The sequence below is a fragment of the Vombatus ursinus genome, unplaced genomic scaffold (assembly GCF_900497805.2).
Source record: "Vombatus ursinus unplaced genomic scaffold, bare-nosed wombat genome assembly UNPS02014945.1, whole genome shotgun sequence".
Taxonomy (NCBI): Eukaryota; Metazoa; Chordata; class Mammalia; order Diprotodontia; family Vombatidae; genus Vombatus; species Vombatus ursinus.
In genome coordinates, this window is record NW_020954723.1 from 15,824,097 (window position 1) to 15,846,104 (window position 22,008).

General features: G+C 36.2%; 1 protein-coding gene across 2 annotated transcripts in view; it reads left to right on the forward strand.

The window, feature by feature from the left end:
- Window positions 1–22,008, forward strand: part of SEL1L (SEL1L, ERAD E3 ligase adaptor subunit) — a 77,921-nt gene that overhangs the window by 10,957 nt on the left and 44,956 nt on the right. For both annotated transcript variants that reach the window (XM_027844754.1, XM_027844753.1), the window contains exons 2-4: window positions 1,542–1,579; window positions 3,312–3,543; window positions 20,273–20,440. In XM_027844754.1, the coding sequence (XP_027700555.1) occupies window positions 1,542–1,579; window positions 3,312–3,543; window positions 20,273–20,440 (438 nt within the window). The remainder of the gene's footprint in view (window positions 1–1,541; window positions 1,580–3,311; window positions 3,544–20,272; window positions 20,441–22,008) is intronic.

Sequence of the window (22,008 nt, forward strand, 5' to 3'; positions counted from 1 at the left end):
CTTCCCTGGAGGTTTTGAGGTAAAAACTGGAATGTCTCTGCTCAAGGGTATTATTGGGGGGATTCTTGCTTAGGTACAGGTTGAATGAGCTGACCTCAGGGTTCCTTTCCCACTTTAAGCTTCAGTGAGAAGAGATTATGACTGGCAGGATTCTCAGTGAGGGCTTCATGGAGGAAGTGACATTTTAAACTTGAAGAATGAGTAAGACTTCAACAAAGAAAGATTGGTAAGAAGGATATTCCAAGCATAGGGAACAGTGTGAGTAGAGAGAGATGGGAAAGCACCATAGTTATTCAAAGGTTGATGAGTAGTTAAATTTAGCAAATGTGTAGTATGAAATAAGGGTGAAAGGCAGGGTGGAAGCAGATTTTGGAGTGTCTTTAATTCCAGGATAAGTAGTTTACATTTTATTTGGTCCCATAGGAAGCCATTGAAAGTTTTTAATCAGTTCAGTAATGTGATCAGACATGTGCATATGGAAGTGGCACGTATGGTAGATTAGCACGGGCAAGAAACTGGAGGTAGAGAGAGAGAGAGACTAGTTAAGAGACTTTTGCAGTAAGCAGGTGGGAAGTAATGAGAACCTGAATTATGGTTGAAATGGAAATGAAGATATCACTTATAGGAGGTATAGTTGAGATAGATTGACAATGCCTATGTGCTGAATGGGGGGAAGGATGGCGACAGAATTGTGGTACCATTGACAGAATTAGAGCTGTCAGGAAAAGGAGCACATTATAAAGAAAGAAGATGAGTTCTGTTTTAGACATTTAGCTAGAATTGTAGACAGGACAGTTAAGTGGGCAGCTTCCATAAGTAGTTGAAAATGTGATTCTGGAACTTGAAAGTCTTATAAAAGAGGTTTGTAAATCACTTTCATAGAGGTGAGAGTTGAAGGGAGTGATTGAGGTTATCGAAGGAAAGGATATAGAGAGAAGGAAAAGGACCAAATGCTGAAAATGCTTATATTAAGGGAATGGGAAAAGAAAAAATACCAAAGAAAGAGACTGAGGAGGAGCAGTTAAAGAGATAAAACCAAGAGGAGGAAGGCACAGTATTAAGGAAGCCAAGAGAGGAAAGAGTATTTGAAGAGGAGAGGGGGACAGGAGACTGCATAATGTAGTTTGCCGAAGAAAGATCAAGAAGGGAAGATTCCTAGGAAAGGCCACAGGCTTTGACTGGAGGGCAGTTTCATTAGAATGATGAGCACGGTAACCAGCTTAGAGTGGGCTTAAGAAAGAGCAGGTATTGAAGAAATAGAAACAATATGTATAGCTGACTCCTTTATGAAATTGGACAATAAAAGGGAGATGAAGGGTGGAATAGCAGCTTAATGGGGCTGCAGAATTAAGGGAACCCTTTTAAAAAACAGTTTTTAGTTCATTCTAGACTACCACTTGAAATTCTTGATTATTTCAGGGACTGATTATCCAGTTTGTGGATACTATTTTGGTGTACTTTGCTAAATGTTTGACATTAGTAATATCCTTAATTTTCCAACAATAAAACTAGTGATTGATTTATTTAAACTTTCCTTACAGATGACAAAGGAGGTCAGGATGAATCCTTAGATCCAAAGGTATGAACTAAAAATCTTCATTATATTTGCTGCTGTTTAGCTAAGTTTATCAATCACAAGCCAACAAGGTTTCCTAAGTGACTGCTTAAGTGTGAAGTGCTAGGAATACAAAGAAAGGTGAAAAACAGTCCCTGCTTCAAGGAATTCAGTCTAATGAAGGAGACAACTTGCAAACAACTATGTACAAACAAAATATACGCAGGATAAATTGGAGATCATCTGTTTTAAGGGTTTGCACAGTATAACTAAAGACGATATAAAGAATCCGCATTTATGTGATAAGTAGAATTAGACCTTTCTTATTTAAATGGTAAAGGTAGTATTGCCCTTTTACCAAAAAAAATTAACTTTGTCCTATAAGTGATAGGTTTATATGTGACACCAAAGTGTGACACATGTCTTAGATGGAGCTAACAGAACAGTAAAGGTGTTATCTTTCTCTTCTGAAAACAAACGGTAAACTTTCCTCTTTTCAAAAGTATTGTTTATGTTCTACTTGAAATTTTTTAAGCACCTTCATGTGGTAGTCATGAGATGTAACTTGATTCACTGGATAGAAAACCAGTTTTGGAGTCAGGACCACCTGGGTCCAAGTCCTACATCTGACACATGTTCGAATGAATATTTAAAGAGCATTTTAGTGGGAGCCACTTTCAGTTCTGTTTTTCTTTATTTTTGTCCTTTACTTGTATTAATGCTTTTTTTAAAACAAATTTTTTTTACAAATTTTTAAATTAATCTGTCCCTCCCGATACCCTCATCACTCAATTTTAAAGGAATAACAAAAAAAAAAATAACCCACAGTACACAGCTACATAGTCTAGCAAAACAAATTTCCATTTTAGCCTTGTCTGAGAAATGTGTATTTCTCTTTGCATTTTAATTTAATAACTTTTCTGTTATGAGACAAGTATTGTGTTTCATCTTTATTCTTTCAGACTCATGGCTTATCATCATGTTTATCATGTTTATCACAGTTGTAATATTTCAAAATTGTTTCTCTTGATAATGTTATCCTGGCATACAGTGTTCTACTTTTACTCACGTAACTCTGAATCAGTTCATAAAGGTCTTCCCATTTTCCTCAGAAATTGTCCATTTCATCATTTTCTTACAACACAACAATATTCCATTACATTCATATACCATAAGATGTTTAGCCATTTCCCAGTGGCTAATGACACTCCCTTTTCCCCCCTTTCCAATTTTTGACCACCACAAAAAGCACTATTAATGCTTTTTTCAAGAATGTTTTTCATATATCACTTTTCTAATATATAGGACACTTGTAATATTAGCCCTATGCTTAAAAAAAATCCATCCCATGTAAAAGTACTATGGTTGACAGGTCATTAAAGGCGATTTTGAAATGACAGAAGAGTTTATTTTACTACTATTTGAGGAAATAACTAGTTTTGGAAGAAAGTTATATTAAAATAGTAGAAAATGAAATAATTTTACTAAAGTCAATTAAAAGGTGCTAGTAGGTATGAATAAGGAATCTAAAAGGAGGTTAGCCAAAAATATAGCTCAAAGGATAACAATCACTTCTACATCTAAGTTAACAGAACCTGTCAGATTAGTCTAACTATAACACATGCCAAATATAGGTCACATTCCTGAAAGACACCTTTGAAGGGAAAATATATCAGTATTCGCTGGAAAATAATTTCATGAAATTAATATACTAAAATTATATTTACTGTGAAACTTTTTTTGTGACACTTCTCAGACTTCCTTGCCATCAGAAGAATCAGTAAAGGACCATGCCACAGCAGCCCGAGTAGTAGCTGGTCAGATCTTTCTTGAATCAGAAGAAACAGAATTGGAATCCCCTGCCAAAGATAACAGCTTCAAGAACCAAGACAGAGATGTTGAAAGTATTATAGAAGACTCTAGCTCTCTAGAGATGCCAAGTCTAGAAAACAAAGACTTGGAAGAAAGTGAGGAAGTATTGAAATCAGGTATTGTATTGCATCCTTCAGGTTTTCCTGATTTGAAAAGAATTTATTTGCTTAACTTTAAAGTAAAGGTAGAAGAATGTTTACTATTTTTGCTAAATGTGTAGTAGGAAGAGCACAGAACTTGGGCTCAAAAAACCTATGTTTGGATCCCAGTTTTGAATTCCCAGCCTTTTGGAAAGAAAACTTCCACTTAACCATGTACTTTTAGTGAATTAATTTATTCATTGTTTCCCAAACACAGTCTTTGCTTTCCCACCTCCACACGTTTGCTTATACTACACTCTGTGTTGAGAATGCCCTCCCCTACCACCTTCTACCCATTCCTCATAGCTCAATTTACACAGTACCTCTTCCTTGAGGTTTTCCTTGTAATATTAGCCCTATCTTTAAAAAAAAAAAATCCATCCCAAAGTAAACATGAAAGTATATGGTTAACAGGTCACTAAAAGCAATGTTGAAATCAGGTAGAAGAAACTGAACTAGTAACTCTCCTTCCTCCAAAGCTTCGTATCACTTCTAGTCTTTCTTAATCATTTTACGCAACAAATTTTATCTCAGCTCCCACCTCAGTACGTAGCAAGTACTCAGCAAAAGTTGAGTTGATAAATTTAGGTAACATATAGAAAGCATTTTGAAAACCTTAAGACATATTGTAAATATCAGCTGCCATTTTCAATATCGTTATCGTTATTGTTATTAAGCTAAAATGTACTTGTAGCCTTCAGTCTTTTTTTCTTTTTCTTTGGACCCTTGTGAACACATGTGACTTCCCTAAGAAATATGCATCGTGTTCTTGATTGGTCACAATTGGACCTAAGCTAAGCTTCAAGTGGAAAGAAAGATCATGTTTGTCAAAAGGTTGTTGTTGATGAAACTTTTTTTAAGCACTTCTTTTGTGCAGAGCACTGTCCTAGGCACTAGGGCAGATACAAAAATGAAGAGATTGGGTCTGTCAAGGAATTTATAATCTAGTGAGAGGGGAAAAAAACCACAGCCTCATCATCATCACCATAATTGGCCTTTCTATAATGCTTCTTGCAAAACACCTACAACCATTATCTCATATGACCCTCAAAATAACTTTTCAAGGTAGGTAGAACAGATATTATCTCCATTTTACAAGTAATAATGAAAATTAGCACCTACCTATGGTTGTGCGATAATATATATATAAAACCTAAAGGGTTTAAAAAGTGCTATATGAATGTTAGCTTATTATTGTTATCATTTTGCAGATGAGGAAACTGAGGCTTAGAAAGATTAAGTGTGTTGCCCATGGTCATAGAGTATCAGAGACAGAATGATATCTTTTGATTCAAGTCCTGTGCTCTTTCTACTACACCACTCACATATAAAAATAAATTACAGAATTTTAGACATTAATGAATAAAAGAGGTACAAAGAGTTATGTAAGGTCTAAGGAAGGAAAGATAACTTTTGATTGGGTGGGAGAAATAGTTTCATTGAGGAAATAGCGTTTGTGCTAGATCTTAAAGAATAAGCAGAATTTCTTTTTTTGCTTCATTTTATTTTATTTTTTATTTAATTTATTTTTAAAGCACAGAGTTTTTTTTGTCTTTTTTTTTAACTCTAAATTTTCCCCTTTTCCTACCTCTCCTCTCTCCCAACTAATGAAAAGGCAAGAAAAACAAAATCTAAGAATAGGTAAGCTCTCAATAGGCATAAACCTAAGGAATGCCTTGAATAAAGGAATGGGGCATCAGGAATAAGTGTGGGACATATTTCAGGGACTGTGAATAGTTGTTGCTGCTTTGGTTCTCTTAGCATTAGTAGGTTTCTTAAAGTGATTGTTGTGCTACCAACATAGTAATTAATTAAACCTGGCTTCGTACCTTGACCGTAAGGACAGTTTATTATTATTTCTTAAGACCTGGAAACTCAGGAGACTAATAGAGTACTCATTGCATTTTTCTTTGCTTCAGTATTACTATTACTACCTCTTTGATATTTCAAGGTATGGATACTCCTTCCACCAATGCAAATTCAAACTTATCTAAGATTTAGTAGCTAGCCTTCAGAATTACTTCATTTGTCATTCTGCAGCCAACCTGGTGATAAACTTTTCCAAATTCTGCAGTTTGTCCTTAGCTGATGGACATACAATCTGTCTGTAGGCTATACCCAAAACAGCCAACAAAAACCCCTTCTAGCTTAGTAAGATTCACCAAAGCTTGAGCTCTGCTGGCATAGCTTTCAGGAGCTCTTGACCACAATTGCATCATGATGAGGCATTGGACTGCAAATTTAATGCAGAATTATTACTACTATTGATAAGAATACTTTCTTCTTCCTGTAAAAATAATTGGATTTTTTTTTTCAGTGCTCAATTATAAGGTGGTTGCAGAAGGTAATAACTTGTTCTTTGGGCTAAGTTAATTTCCAGATGAGAATGTAAAGACTGGCTATTTACTCTGCTGTAAATGTAAAGTCTTTTCATAGATCTGTAGCTAGAAGGCACCTCGGGATCCATCTAGTTTAACCCCCTCATTTTACAGATGAGGAAACTGAAGCCTAGAGAGGAGAAATAAGGTCAGATGATAAATGTTAGAATTAAGATCATCCTTCCCCTTTTAATGCATTTGCCGCAAAAATCAGAAGAGGAACTAAGAATCTATAGTTTTATTATTTTCAAACTAAAAATCAGTCAGTCGGTCAATAAATAATAAACATTTATTCAGCAGCTACTACATATAAGGTACTCTACTAAGCACAGATGATGGAAAGAAAGACAAAAGATAGCGCCTGCCTTCAAGGAGCTCACACAAAGGCCCCCTTCTAGCCTGCATTATCCCATACATCCATACATGTTGAGATCCTAAATTTGTAGTCTGTACCTTTTCATGTGGAAGTGCCTGCTTTTTTTTTTGGTACATCTTGCATGGAGGATCCATGTAAAAATATGGACAAGAATCTCACAGAAAGGAACCAAGGTGTTGTCAGTCATTAATCATTTATTAAACACCTACTACGGTCCAGACACTGTGCTAAGCATTAGATGTACAAAGAAAACAAAAGATAGTCCCTCCTCTTAGGAGACAACACACAGCGACATACAAACATGTAAATCTAGTTAGAGATATATAGATATATAGGTATATTTGTATTATATATGATTATCTCCAATTGGAGATATCTTAAATTGGAGATAGTCATCAGAGACAAGGGACTGGTATTAAGGGGAGGGGAGGAAGTCACAAAGGTCAGAAAATAAGATTTTATCTGGGACCTGAAGGAAGCCAGGGAAGTGAGGAGGAAGAACATTTCAAGCATGAAAGACAGTCAGGGGGCAGGGGGAGTTAGTGGTAGATAAGCGTATTTACATTGATGAAATCGCAAGCACATCAAAGCAAAGTAACTCCAAACCAGGGTTTGACCATTATACTTTTCTCAGCCAATATGATTAAAGGTAATTGTTTTTAAATAGCAGATAGACTTTTAGTATATAACTTGGTTTATTTTCATAATGTTACTGTATGATTAGGAGATAGTGATTAGACCTGTCATTTCTTTGGCACAGAGAAAGCCCAGATGAAGACTCTCCCTCTGCTAATGCTGGTCAGCACCTTCTTTGTGATGTGCAGTCTTTAGAGTAAACAGTTAAGAGTCTTGACCAGGGTCACATAGCTAGTATGTATCAGAGATGGGAAGTAGGCCACCCAGAGGCCAATTCTATCCACTACACCCTATTATCTCTCAATGTTATTCCTTTTTTTTTTTTTTTGTAGTTCATTTTCTTTTTTTTTAAATTAATTTAATTTTAGTTTTCAGGATTTATTTCCATAAGCTTTTGAGTTTTAAATTCTCTCCCCTCCCTCCCTTCTCCCTCCTCAAGACAGTGTGCAATCTGATTTAGGTTCTACATAGACATTCCTAGTAAACATATTTTCACATTAGTCATTCAGTGAGGTTCATTTTCTTTTTTTTTATTAATTTATTTTGATTTATCAATAATCACTTCCATATGCTTTTGAGTTTAAAATTTTTCTTCCCCTTCCTCTCCACCACCCTTCTCAAGATGGCGCATAATCTGATATAGGCTATACATTTACATTCATATTAAACATATTTTCACGTTAGTGATGTTGTAAGTAGAAATTAAAACCAATAGGAGGAACCATCAGAAAGAGGAAACAAAACTCAACAGAAGAGAAAAAAAATAACAATTCGGTTTCCATAGTTTCTTTGGGTATGGATAGCATTTTCCATCACAAGGCCTCTGAAGATGTCTTAGATCCTTGTATTGTCAAGAAGGGTTAAGTTTATCAATATTAGTCATCACACAATGTTATTGTGTACAACATTCTCTTGGTTCTGCTCACTTCACTCAGCATCAGACCATACAAGTCTTCCCAGGTTTTTCTGATGTCAGCCTGTTCATCATTTTTTATAGCACAGTAGTATTCCATGACATTCATATACCACAACTTGCTCAGCCATTCCCCAGTTGATAGGCATCCTCTCAATTTCCAATTCTTGGCCACCACAAAAAGAGCTGCTATGAATATTTTTGTACACGTAGGTCCTTTTCTCATTTGTGTGATCTCTTTGGGATATAGCCCTAGAAGTGCTATTGCTGGGTCAAAGGGTATGCACATTTTTATAGCCCTTTAGGCATAGTTCCAAATTGCTCTCCAAAATGGTTGGATCTCTCAATGTTATTCTTAAGGAAAACAATGTAAAGATTTAGCTATCTAATAAACATTTGTCCAAACTACATGTTATAATCTAAAGATTATATATGCTGTAATGTATTTGGGGTTGGAAGGAGGCTTGGCAAGAAAGGATTATACATTTTTTCTGAATCTGATCTAAGAAGCATTTGTTAAACACAGCAAGAACATTACAGAATAAATATAAAAGAATAGTCACAAATACAAAGGAGTTAAATTCAGGGTAGTTAGGGAGGGCATTAGGAAATTAGGAATTAGGAAAGAAATAGGCAGAAATAGACTGGTTGCAATCTGCATTGTTGGAGGGAGTATCCACAACAACAAGATCACAGAATCAGGAGAGTATGGGAGTATAGGGGCAAGATACTGTGCTAGGGACTAAAGACTTCAATGGTCAAGCTAAAGATTATAATTCAGAAGTCCTTTCAGTTTCCTCTGGACACTTTTACTTTGTCATAAAGCTACAAAAAAGACATAGCCGGGTATTGTTCTGCTTAGGTGGTTTCAATACAGTAGCCGTTAAGACTTGTTTGACTGATTTTCTGTTCTACTTTCAGTGACACAGAGTTTAAACCTCTTATACAATGCTTAAAATTCCTGTTCTCAGGTAAATGAGCTGATTTGAACCAAAGGGTGACTCTTCCACTAAAGTGCTGGTTAAAAAGAGAATTAAGATTTCCCTGGAAACAAAATTAGCCTGAAAGTAGGAGATTAGAAGAACATAAACATCTGCCAACAACGTCATCATTGTGCAAAAAGTTAAAGGGAAAATAGAGGAATACATAATGACTGTCTAGGAGACCATTTCTTTTAGACTAGCACTTACCTAAAATTCTAGATTTTTTTTTTAACGTGGATTTTTAAAATACAAAGAACAAATACTTGAACTTATCTATTAAAAAAAAAAAAGTTTCTTTGAATAGAATCTTCAGCAAGATCTATTGTATTAGATTTCTACAAGGTCTGCTCTTTCATTCTCACTAAATTTGTCAGGCTTCTTTTTTTCCATGAGCACATAGGCCATTGTTTCCTTTTTTGTGACTCTAATAAAATGAGTGAGAGGCAGGATGCTTTAGTGGGTAAGGAACTGGCCTCAGAATCAGGAAGACCTTCATTTAAGTCCTGACTTTGACACATAGAGGATTTATGACCCTGGGCAAATCCCTTAACCTTTCAGGGCTCCAGGCAACTATGTTAAGCTATATAACTTGCTGAACTGCATTGGTAGAGTTAGTTTCCTCATCGAGGAGCTCCCTGTACCAGTGAAATCATATACTCTGGTTAAATAAAAAGTAAAATTAGTTGTTTCTCAGATAGGGTAAGTTAGAACTGAGCTCCCTTCAGGGGAATCCTGGTCTTCTGGGTTGGGTTTTTTTTTTTATCCTTCCTGGAAAAAATACATTTGAGGCACACAAATGCATTACTTTGGTTCAGTTCTTAAATTTTTGTGTGACATTGAACCTAAAGCCCTCTTAAACAGTTCTCAGCTAGAATTCTGCAGAAAAACAATTTGACATCCCAGCAATTTCCACTCCACCTGTATCTTTTCCCAGGAGATTTCTGTCACATGTTTTCACACCTGTAATGTTAAGTCTCTATTTGCTTTCAGCTATTTTATTTATTTTAGGTATGTTTTCTTTAAGTCACCTAAAGTAGGTCTTTGTTCCAGGTGTAATTTATTCTTAGAATTTTGCTAAGCTCACTAAGTACTATAAGATTCCATTAAATTGATGACTTTTTTGGTTTTATATCAAATAGTAATGTACACATCATGCATGTGGAAATGCAGTGAAGCTTTAGTTAACCAGCTTAGTTGGGAAATGGATGTTGTAGTTTTAAGTAATGGGAGAATGGGGGGTAATTAAAGGTTTTTTTTCCCCTTACTTAGTTAAAAATGAAGAAAGGACAATTTCCTGAAAGTATGAGCTTGCAAACCCAAACTGTGTAGACTACTACTTCCTATAATAGGTTCTTACCACATTTTACTTGGATTTAAAATTCTGAAGAGTTTTTATTTTTAAATCAATAAGTGAATGACAAGATCAACAAATTCTATGCTCACAAAGCTCTTGTAAACATCAAATTTTTAGTCCTGGCAAAATATGAGATGTTACAGATCATTTTTGCTGTGGCTTTCTGAAACTTTTTTTTTGTCATTAGACTTCAGATAGTAGAGAGCTTTTAAAAACTTAGGTTTCTTGCACTGCCTGCAACCTGTACCTAGTAAAAAATTCTTATTATTTGAGGGCTCTAGTTATTTGTGATGCAAACAAATAAGATTTTACTATGCATTAGCTCCCCCAGTTTTGGAATTTTGGAATACCACTCCAGTGCACTTACTTGTCTGTTGGAATTAATTCAACTTCCAAAGGTTCTACTGTATTTCCAAGGAGTTGCTGGTTGTTCAGAAAGATCTAGTCCTCTGACTAATATTTAAGAATATTTAAACGTCTTTACTTGTAACTGAAGGAGAAAAGATCCTTGTTGTGTTAATTATTAAAGAATTCTACGCAGTGTTGCAGGAACCTTTCCAAACTATGCATAGAATTTTTTCCTCTATTTTAAAAATCTGGATAAATTGTGTTACACTTAAAAATAAATTTGTGTTGATATCTTTTTTAATATCACTTACATTTCCCAATGTATCCTCCTGCATTACTTACCCAGAGAGCTGTCCTTTATAACAAAGAATAAAAAGGAGAGGAATTAAACAATTTAACAGTACTATACAACATATTGAGATTGTCAGACATAATGAATAATGTCCCGTACTAATAGTTCCCCACCTCTGCATTAAAAAAAAAACAACTGAGAGTTAAGTGCCTTATGTATTTCTTCTTTGGGGTCAAGCTTGGTCTTTATAATTTCACATAATCTAGTTTCAATTACTTTGTTGTTCTTTCCATTTACATTGCTGTAGTCATTGTGAATATTATTTTCCTGGTTGTTTACTTCACTTTGCATCAGGTTCCTATAAGTTTTCACATGCTTCTCTGTATTCTTCATATTCATAATTCCTGAGGCACAGTAATATTCCATTGTATTTGTGTGCCCCTGCTTCTTTTGCCCTTCCCCAGTTGTTGAACACCTACTTTTTGGGGGGGGGGGGAGCTAGGCAGTGGGATTAAGTGACTTGCCCGGGGTCACACAGCTAGTAAGTGTCAAGTGTCTAAAGCTGGATTTGAACTCAGGTCCTCCTGACGCCAGGACTGGTGCTCTATCCACTGCCCCTCCTAGCTGCCCCTGAACATCTACTTTGTTTCCATTTCTTTGCTGCTACAAAACATGCTATCTTTTGGTGAATATGGAGCCTTTCTTTTTGTCATTGATCTCAATGAGAGATAGGCCTAGAAGCAGAATATCGAGGTCAGAGGATATGAACAGTTTAGTCACATCTTCACAATAATTCCAAATTGCTTTCCAGAACAGTTGGACTATTTCACAACTCCTCCAAAGTAGTATGCCCGTTTTTTTTTCACAATTTGTTCCACTTTAGCAATGTAGCGATGACTTAGGTAATTCCTTCAGAGGTCGAGGAAGTGTGTATTTCCTTAAATGAATGGTATAGATTTGAAAGTCAACTTTTTTTTCTCTTGTATCTTAGAAAACTAATAAAAGGAGGAAATTATGGATCCTAGTTATTTTTAAAGTCATGCAAAGCAGTTTGGACCTGTACTTGCTATTTTTAGGAAGTGTTTCAAACATTAAACAAATCAAACAATTCTAGTTTCATATGATATAGCACTCTGGTTATTTGTGGTTTCAAGTGAGGCAATTTTACAGTGGATAGATTATAAAGTATCAGAAGGTTTTAAATCCAATGTAATATTAAGAGTAAGGAGGCTAAAACTTCAGGCTGCACCTGGTCAGATTGTTAAAACTGAAACTCCTCAAAAGAACTTTTTTTGGTAACTCTTTTCTGAATAACTAGGCAGGTTACTAGAATGGAAACACTTGTTTTCAGTCAGTTATCTTCTCTAGATATACTGGAGTAAGTTCAGAGGAAAATGTCCAGTAAAGAAGAAGAGATGCAAAACTGTCCTAAAATGAATGACTAAAGGAATATTTAACATTAGAAGAGATGATAATTGCCTTTTAAATATATTAAGAGTTGTTAAGTGAAGGAGCCTCAGAGGACAGAACAAGGATCAATGAATAATCCAAAAATGGAATAGACTGCTTTGAGAGAGTGAATTTCGTATCCCTGGAGCTCTTCCAGTATAATCTAAATGACTACTTTTTGGAGTTGGAGAGAAGTTTCATTTTTTAGGTGAAGGTTGGACTAGATCACTTCTGACTAATTTATTTAGCTCTAACAGTCTATAATTCCATATAAATCCTCAAAAGGAAAATGACTACCTTTTTAAAATTGAAAAATTCTATTATAGTTTCTAGCGTAGCAGTTTCTATTCCTGGATTGTAACACTCCATCTGTTGTTAATTGCTCTAAGACAGCATTATCACAAGAGTCAATTTTTAATTCACTATATTTTCAGATCTGTACCTTGGAGTACTTACCTTCAAATCATGTGGTTCACGTTTAAAAACAACAAAACTAAAAACACTATCATAGCTCTAAAACTTCTGTTAATCACTGCATTAGGATAGTGATGATGACTTACTGGACAATGTAGTAAAGTGGAATTAATTGTGACTGAACTGTTATTCTTAGGCTAAATGGTAAAAAAGCTACAATATTTATCAAATTTACTTTTATTCCAAATTTCTGTGTTGTTTGTGGTGTTAAGTAGGATTGCAAGTACTCTGTTAAACAAAATTTGGAATACGTACCAGTGTATAGATTCCTTTTTTCATATCATAAGATGTTAGAGTTGGAAGGGACCTTAGGACATACTTAACCTAACTCCTGGCTGAATCATGAATCCCATCTAAAACATTTCCAAAAACCTGTCCTTCAGCCTCTATCTCCAGAGGCAGTCCATTCTACTTCTACATGGCTTTAGTTGTTAGGAGGTTCTTCCTCTAATTCTTATTCCCCCTTCTAACAGTGTTGCGGAAGACCTTACAAGTTTTTCCTTGATGGTAACCACATACTTTAATGTTATCTGTGATCTCCTTAATTTGAGATTGGAGCTTATCCAAACCTTCTGATCTTGTGTAATTCTTTCCTGTGTGTCCCCATAAACCTGCTATAGAGGCATTGATGCTTGATGCTTTCTTCTAGGTGCTTTTTCAACAGTTTCTAAATATAGTGTAGCACATGGGTTATCTAGCTGTTATCTTTTTGTCTCACTATATGACTGTCCTTCTTTTTCTCATCATGAGTTTTTCCTCGATGATAACATTTAAGCTACTTTAAGTACATAGATTATGCTGCTTATATGCTATCATGCTGCATACACCCATGATCCATCTTTCTATTGCCCTTTGGATTTTTAGTAATTTAGATTCTTCAGAGATTGTGGTGGTCCATGTTAAAAACCGTACAACATCACTGGAGAATCTTAGTGTAAAAGTAAGGTTTTGTATCAAGGAGCAGCTTAGAATCATATAAGGTACTGCATGATTTCCCAAATGCAAGCTAGCTTGTTCTCTTGCTCCTTTTCAGTTCTGGGCCTAGCTTAATATCCATCTGTAGTGTCTATCTAAGACATAAATATTGATGGACTAAGTGGACTTTCTATCCGGGTGTATATCACAGTTTAGGCAAAAAGCATTTCTTATCCATTAATTTTTTTCCCACGTGGGTTGTTAGGTTGATCTCTCTTGAATGGTCATGAATTTCATCAAAGAGGCCCTATAATATTCTGTAATAGAGAAATCCTATTCTAGTGCTTCACCATGATGTGAAGGTGACTCTGGGTTTTAGAAAGCTCTATCAGTAAAGTACAAGCCCTGGCAGGTTCTCCCAAGTTGAAGAGCCTTCAAGTAGAGTCCTTGTCATAGACTTATCCTGTTAAGGACCAACCCAAAAAAATATGGGGAAAACTTATTAGTAAACTGGTCAGTAAGTAAAAAAATAATTCTTTGACCACAGCAGCTCATGAAAAAAGGAAAATGCAAAGTGACTCTGAGCCCTGTGTGGCCTCTTTCTGCTTCCTCACTGACAGTGGCAAAAAACTGGAATAGAGGGCAGAGCATGCTAAGAATCACACAATTATTATTTAGTGTCTATAAATGTTGATTTAAATGTTGATAGTCCAAATGTGAGATCTTTGTCCAATGACAAATTCATTGGTAGACTGAGACATTGAGCCATGTTAACATTGACATTCTTGCTATAAATGAAAGCAAAATACTTAAATAGATTGCATCTAAATGGAATGATGACTCATAGGCCTCCCTTTAGAGAGGCAAATGAAGCTTTTGATGAAGTTGGTGTCATCATGCTTTGAAGTACTATTCATGAAGAGAATAATCAAAAAGACCACCAGTACAGTTTATACATCATATTTGATTCACTGACATTCTGTGAGGTAGGTAAAATGGCTTGAGGGAAATATCCAGGCAGCATCAAACCAGCAAGTCCAACTAGGTCTTCTATTCAGTGGTCTTTTCCATTACATCTTAGTAGAGTAATTTATTTCCCTGGTTTATCCAATACAAGATGACATTAAGCAATATTAAGAGGACAAACTACCATTTAGGTATGACTAGACTATCTAATAAGAAATTATATATTAAAAACAAAGGATGACATAAAGTGAAATGAACTGAAAAACCAACTTCCTTTTCTTTACGTATTTAACTCAGTTTCTGTAAATAAAATTATATAAGTCATTTGAGTTGTAGGAATCTATTGGAGGGGTGCTCAAGCATTGAAAAAACTAGGATAAATGGATATATAGATGATTTAAAGAGAAGGCTCCTATATTTTATTTACTGTTTGAAAGGGGAAGGCTGGCTTTATGACTAAGCTGAATAAGTCTTTTAAATCAATTCAGCTTTGTTTTGAGACTCAAATGATGTATTTAAAGTGCTTTGTAAAACCTTAAAGTGCTATCTAAGTATTTATTATTGCTGTTTCTTTTATAGCAATAATAGCAAAAGGCCACCTGGCACAGTAGTACCCTGAAATTGTAATCAGGATATCTGGATTTATATCTCTCTTCTATTTTCCTCATCTGTCAATAAAAGGCTTAAACTAGATGACATCTGGTGTCCCTTCTTTCTTTAAATATATGATCCTATGATCTCTCCAAGGTTTAGTTTCCTCATCTAAAAAATGGGGACAATAATACTTGAACCACATATTTCACAGGGTTGTTGTGAGGATCAAATTAAATAATATATGTAAAGTGTTTTACATGCAGCATAGTGTAATATAAATGTCATTATTAAGAAGGAGAAAATATAGACTGGTAAGAAACTCAGAGTTGGAAAGAACATTAGAGATCATCTAGCTCAATATGTAATCTCCTTGGATAACATCCCCAACAAATGCTCCTCCTCTAATGAGGAACTTATAATTAGACTAATCTGAGTGGAATGAGGTGAGTTTCAGTTCATTGGAGGTATGTAAGCAGAGGCTGGATGACTATTATTGGTTATATTGTAGTGGAGATTCCTTTACAGGTATGAATTGAGTGTTGTGTATGAGGATTAATGAAAGCAGTTTGGTCAGACTGTAGTGTGGATAAAGGGAAGTAATGTGTAATAAATATGGAAAGGTAAGTTAGAAGCAGGTTGTAAAGGACTGTCAAATTTTGAGTGATGTGATGTCATCAGGCCTGTGTTTTAGGATGGGACATAGATTGGAGTGGCAAGATTCTTGACTAAGAGAACAATGAGATCTCAAGGGTATTGAGATATTCCAAGAGGTGATGATAGCCTGAGCTGGGGTTGTGGCTGTGTAAGTGGTGAGAGGGGATCAGATGTAAGAGATGTTGTTGAGGTAGAATTGAAAAAAATGGTAATTGACAAAGGAAAGAAATTTGATAATGACTTAAGGAAATGATAAGGTCTACTGAAGATTTTGTAAAGATGGAGGAGACTTGATCAAGTTAGTAGGAAGAAAGGAAAGGGTTAGGAGTTAGTGAGATGGCAGAAGAAAGGAATGATTATGGAAGCAGTTTGTCAAAAATCAGGTTTTCCTGATTTCAGGCCCAGTGCTCTATCCACCACACCACCTAGCTGCCTCATTGTAGGAGGAGTAAAGACATAGGGAGAGATGGAAAAATAAGCTATAATCTGATAACAGTGTTTCCAAGTTCTTGATCATGAAAGTAGAATTCTTGTGGGTTCGGGCAAGATCAAGAGTAACTATCTCTTTGCAAAGCTAAGGTGGGAGTAGAGAGACTAAGGAACTGAGAGGTTACAGTATTTAAGGGAACATCAATATGTATGTTGCAGTCATCTCATATAAGGGCAAGAGGTGAAATAGAAAGACTGAGTCAGTTCCTGAACTTCTTGAGAAAGAAGAGAAAATAAAACCAGTAGATAACAGCAGCCAAGATCTGGATTGGGAGAGAAATTTGGAGAGAGTGAATCTCAAAGAGGGAGAGGCAGCTGAGGGATGATGGGAGATGGAAATATATTCTTCCCTTCAGTGTTGTCAGTCTTCATCCTTCTAGACACCTTGAGCAATGGTCCTATCCATTTTTTCACCCCCCTCTTCCCCCTCCCCCACAATTTGTAGTTTTCATTAGCGACCTTGGCTCATTCTGAACTTTAGCACTTCTGATGATTGCTGTATTGCTGAGAATAGCTAAGTCATTCACAGCTGATCATCTTACAATATTGCAGTTACTTTGTACACAGTACATTTCACTTTGCATCAGCCCATGCAAGGCTTTCCAGGTTTTTCTGAGAGCATCTGCTCATCATTTCTTATAGTACAAGAGTATTCCATCATAATCACATACCATAACTTGTTCAGCCATTCCCCAGTTGATGGGAATTCCTTCAACTTCTAATTCTTTATTCCTGGAGAAGAGCTGCTGTAAATATTTTTGTATATATAGGTCCTTTTCCTTTGCTTTTTATCTCTTTTGGGATACAGACCTAGTAGTGGTATTGCTAGGTCAAAGAGTTGCATGGTTTTATACCCTTGGGGAACAGTTCCAAATTGCTCTGCCGAATGGTTGAATCAGTTCACAACTCCACCAACAGTGCATTAAAGTTTCATTTTTCTCACATCCCCTCCAACATTTGTCATTTACCTATTAGCCAGTCTAATAGGTGTGAAGTTGTACCTCAGAATTGTTTTAATTTGCATTTTTCCGATCAATAGTTAGATTACTTTTTCATGTGACTATAAATAGCTTTGATTACTTCATGTGAAAACTGATCATATCTTTTGACCATTTATCAGTTGGGGAGTGGCCCTTATTTTTTAAAGTTTGACTCATTTCTCTGTATGTTTGAGGAATGAGGTCTTTATCAGAGAAACTTGCTTCAAATTTTTTTTTCACAGTTCCTATTGTCTCCTATATTTCCCTCCATCCTATCCCCTCCGTTTGTTCTATTTTCTCTCTCCTTTCACCTTGTCCCTCAAAAGCGTTTTGCTTCTGACTGCCCCCTCACCAAATCTGCCCTCCCTTTTGTCATATACATTCCTTCTTTTATCCCCTTCCTCTCCTACTTTCTTGTAAGGCAAGTAGGTTAGATTTTATACTCAGTTCAGTATGTATGTTATTACCTCTTTGAGCCAGTTCTGATGAGAGTACAGTTCACTCGCTCCTCCTTACCTCCTTCCTCTTCCCTTCCACTGTAAAAGCTTCTTCTTGCCTGTTTTATATGAGATAATTTACCCCATTCTACTTCTTACTTTCCCCCAATACATTCCTCTCTCTCTCAAGCCTTAATTTTATTTTTTAGATATCATCCCTTCATATTCAACTCACACCTGTGTCCTCTGTCTATATATATTCCTTCTAACTACCCTAATAATGAGAAAGGTCTTATGAGTTACAAATATCATCTTCCCACGTAGGACTCTAAACAGTTTAAACTTATTAAGTCTCTTGTGATTTCCCTGTCCTGTTTACCTTTTTATGCTTCTCTTGAGTCTTGTATTTAAAAGTCAAATTTTCTGTTCAGTTCTGGTCTTTTCATCAAGAATGCTTAAAAGTACTCTATCTTATTGAATGTCTGTTTTTTTCCCCTGAAGGATTATACTCAGTTTTGCTGGGTAGGTGATTCTTAGTTAATTCTAGCTCCTTTGCCCTCCAGAATATCATATTCCAATCCCTCTGATCCTTTAATATAGAAGCTGCTAAATGTTGTGTTATCCTGACTGTGGCTCCACCTTACTTGAACTGTTTCTTTCTGGCTGCTTACAATATTTTCTCCTTGAACTGGGAGCTCTGGAATTTGGCTATAATGTTCCTGGGAGTTTCATTTTGGGATCTCTTTCAGGAGGTGATCAGTGGCTTCTTTCAATTTCTATTTTACACTCTGGTTTTAGAATATCAGAGCAGTTTTCCTTGATAATTTTTTTTTTTATAATTTCTTGAAAGATGATGTTTAGGCCCTTTTTTTGATCATGGCTTTCAAGTAGTCCAATAATTTTTAAATTATCTCTCCTGGATTTATTTTCTAGGTCATTTGTTTTTCCAACGAGATATTTCATTGTCTTCTATTTTTTTGACTCTTTTGGCTTTGTTTGATTGTTTCTTGATTGCTTATAAAGTCATTAGCTTCCGTTTACTCCATTCTAATTTTTAAGGAATTATTTTCTTCAGTGAGCTTTTTGACCTTTTTCATTTGGCCAATTCTGCTTTTTAAGGCATTCTTTTCCTGTGGCTTTTTGGACCTCTTTTACCATTTGGTCTAGTCTATTTTTCAAGGTGTTATTTTCTTCAGTATTTTTTTGTGTCTTCTTAAGCAAACTGCTGACTCGTTTTTCATGGTTTTCTTGCATCACTCTCATTTCTCTTTCTAATTTTTCTTCTACCTGTCTTACTTGATTTTCAAAATCCTTTTTGAGCTCTTCCATGGCCTAAGTCCAATTCATATTTTTCTTGGAGGCTTTGGATGTAAGAGCTTTCTTGTCTTCTTCTAAGTGTGTGTTTTGATCTTACTTGTCACCATAGTAACTTTCAGTAGTCAGAGTTTTTTTCTGTTGTTTGCTTATTTTCCCAGCCTATTAGTTGACTTTTAATGCTTTGTTAAGGTAGGTATCTGCTTCCAGTGTGGAGGGCACACTGTCCCAAGCTTCAGGGGTTTTGTGCAACTGTTTTCAGAGATACTTCTAGGGACCTGTAAGTTTTCAGTTCTCCCAAGGTGGTATGATCTAAGGAGAGGTGTTTACTCCTCTCCTGGCCTGGGCTCTGGTCTGGGAGTGACCACCAGCACTCTTTTTTGTCCTGGCACTGTGAGGAGGATCCCCACTCCACTGCTGCCGCAAGCTCTGCTATGCTAGTGCTCCTACTCCCCCTAGGACTGCCACCTAGGACTGCAACCTGGATCCCATTATGGGCAAGGCAATAGAGTCCTGCTTCAGTGCTAGCAAAAAGATTCCTGTAATCTCCTTCTGACCAGTTATTTGACTGTCTTACCATCTCTGGGTTCAGAGCTCTGGAAGCAGCCACCGCTGCTGCTGATTCAGTCACTCCCATGGCCTGCTCCTGGTTTCATAGGGCTGGAGCTGTGCTGGTAGACCTGTGTTGGATTGTGCTCCACTCTCACCCAGGTGCAACAGACCTTTCCTGCTGACCTGCCAAGTTGTCTTTGGCATCTATGGGATGAGAGCTCTGGAAACCGCCTCTGCTGCCTGTGATTCAGTCACCCCAAAGCCTGCTCTCAGTTTGCTGGGGCCTGGTCTGTGCCACGACCTGCATTGGATTTTGCTCCTCTCACCCTGGTGCAAAAGATCTTTCCTGCCAATCTTCCAGGTTGTCTTGGCCTGGAAATTTGTTTCACTCTATCCTTTTGTGGGTTCTGCTGCTGTAGAATTTGTTTAGAGTCATTTTTAAAGGTATTTGGAGGGATTTAGGGGAGAGCTCAAGTGAGTCCCTGCCTTTATCATCTTGGCTCTACCCCTCAGGAGTTGCTTTTTTCAGTGAATGCTTTTTTTTTTTTCCAGTGGGAATGATAATGCTTGTTATATACACTTTGTAATTTTTTCTTTCCAGTTTTGACTGCTATTGAAGGTACAGCGGATGGGGAGCCCTGTCACTTTCCCTTCCTCTTCCTTGAGAAAGAATATGCTGAATGTACATCAGATGGGAGGGAAGATGGTAGGCTGTGGTGTGCCACAACCTATGACTACAAAACAGATGAGAAGTGGGGCTTTTGTGAAAGTAAGTATATATTCAGAGACGTGTCTTTTTAATTTTTTTTTTTAATTTTTAGGCAATTGGGGTTAAGTAACTTGCCCAGGGTCACACAGCTAATAAGTGTCAAGTGTTTGGTCTGAGGTCGGATTTGAACTCAGGTCCTCCTGACTTCAGGGCCGGTGCTCTATCCACTGCTCCACCAACGTGTCTTAAGAAATTCCTTGTCCTAGCCAAGTTTTAAGAACTTTATCTTGTGGGACCTTTTTCTTCCCTCTTTCTCCAATTTTGGTTATTTAAAAAAAAATTATTTTTGTTTCAGTTTATTTTCTCTCTCTCTGTCTATCTCCTTTTCTCTCTCTCCCTCTCTTCCTCCCTTCCCTCTCTACCACTCCCTCCCTTTCCCTCTCTTTCTCCCTCTCCCGTCTCCTCCCATGACTCCTGAATGAAAAAAAAAAAAAACAAAAAAAAAGAAAGCCCAATCCCATATAACAAATATGTATGAGTCAAAGTTAATTTGTCTTTACAGAGTTGTATAAATTATTCTTCAGGTTCTACTTACATTATTCTTCATAAATTTATACAAGTCTTCCCAGGTTTCTCTGAAATTGTCCCTTTCAACATTTCTCATGGCACACTAAAATCTATTAACATTCATATACCATAATTTGTTCATCTACTTCCCAATTTATCCTGTTACTTATATTATTATAACATACATGGTATATATATGGGTCCTTTTTCTCTTTCTTTGATAAGGAGGAGGGGTGGGCGGGAATTAAGTCTAGTAGTGATATCTCTGGTTCAAAAAGTATGCACAGTTTAATGACTTTGGAGGCATAATTTCAAATAGTTTTTCAGAATAGTTGGACCAGTTTATAGTTCTACCAATATTTTACTAGTATGTCTATCTTCCTGCAGCCCCTCCGACAATTGTCATTTTCCCTTTTTTGTCATTTTTGCCAGTCTGATAGGTATGAGGTAGAACTTCATAATTGATTAATTCACATTTCTCTAATTATTAGTGATTTGGAGCACTTTGTCCTGGTTTTTAATATTTTGAATTTCTTCCTTACTCTCCATATCCTTTAGGATATGGGAACTTACTCTCCATATCCTTTGACCATTTATTAATTGGAGAAATTTTGTTCATTGTTGACTAGGTTTGCAACAGGTAAGAAGTATCCTTATAATCAGAACATATTAATTGCCTATTTGTGGGCTATACCTAACAAGTACAGTACCTCCCCAAATAGTAGATGCTTACTCAGATGTTCGTTAAATTGAATTAAAATACACGGAGCAACTGTCCCATTTATCAACTTCCTCCATCTTCCAATTATGCTATTAGTATGCAATTTTTTCATTTGCCATAATTTTAGGAAATTTGAGATTCATATTCTCTAATTTTTAAAGATATTGGATTATTCAAATTAAAATTATGTTCACATTTTGCGTACTGTATTTCATTTGACCCCCCTCTCTCTACCCAAATATATTCCAAAGTTAAGCCAGGCATTAATAAAGATCCTTTTGGCATAGTAAAAGTGATGTCTTGGTATCTCTAGCTACAAAAGATAATACATATTATTGCA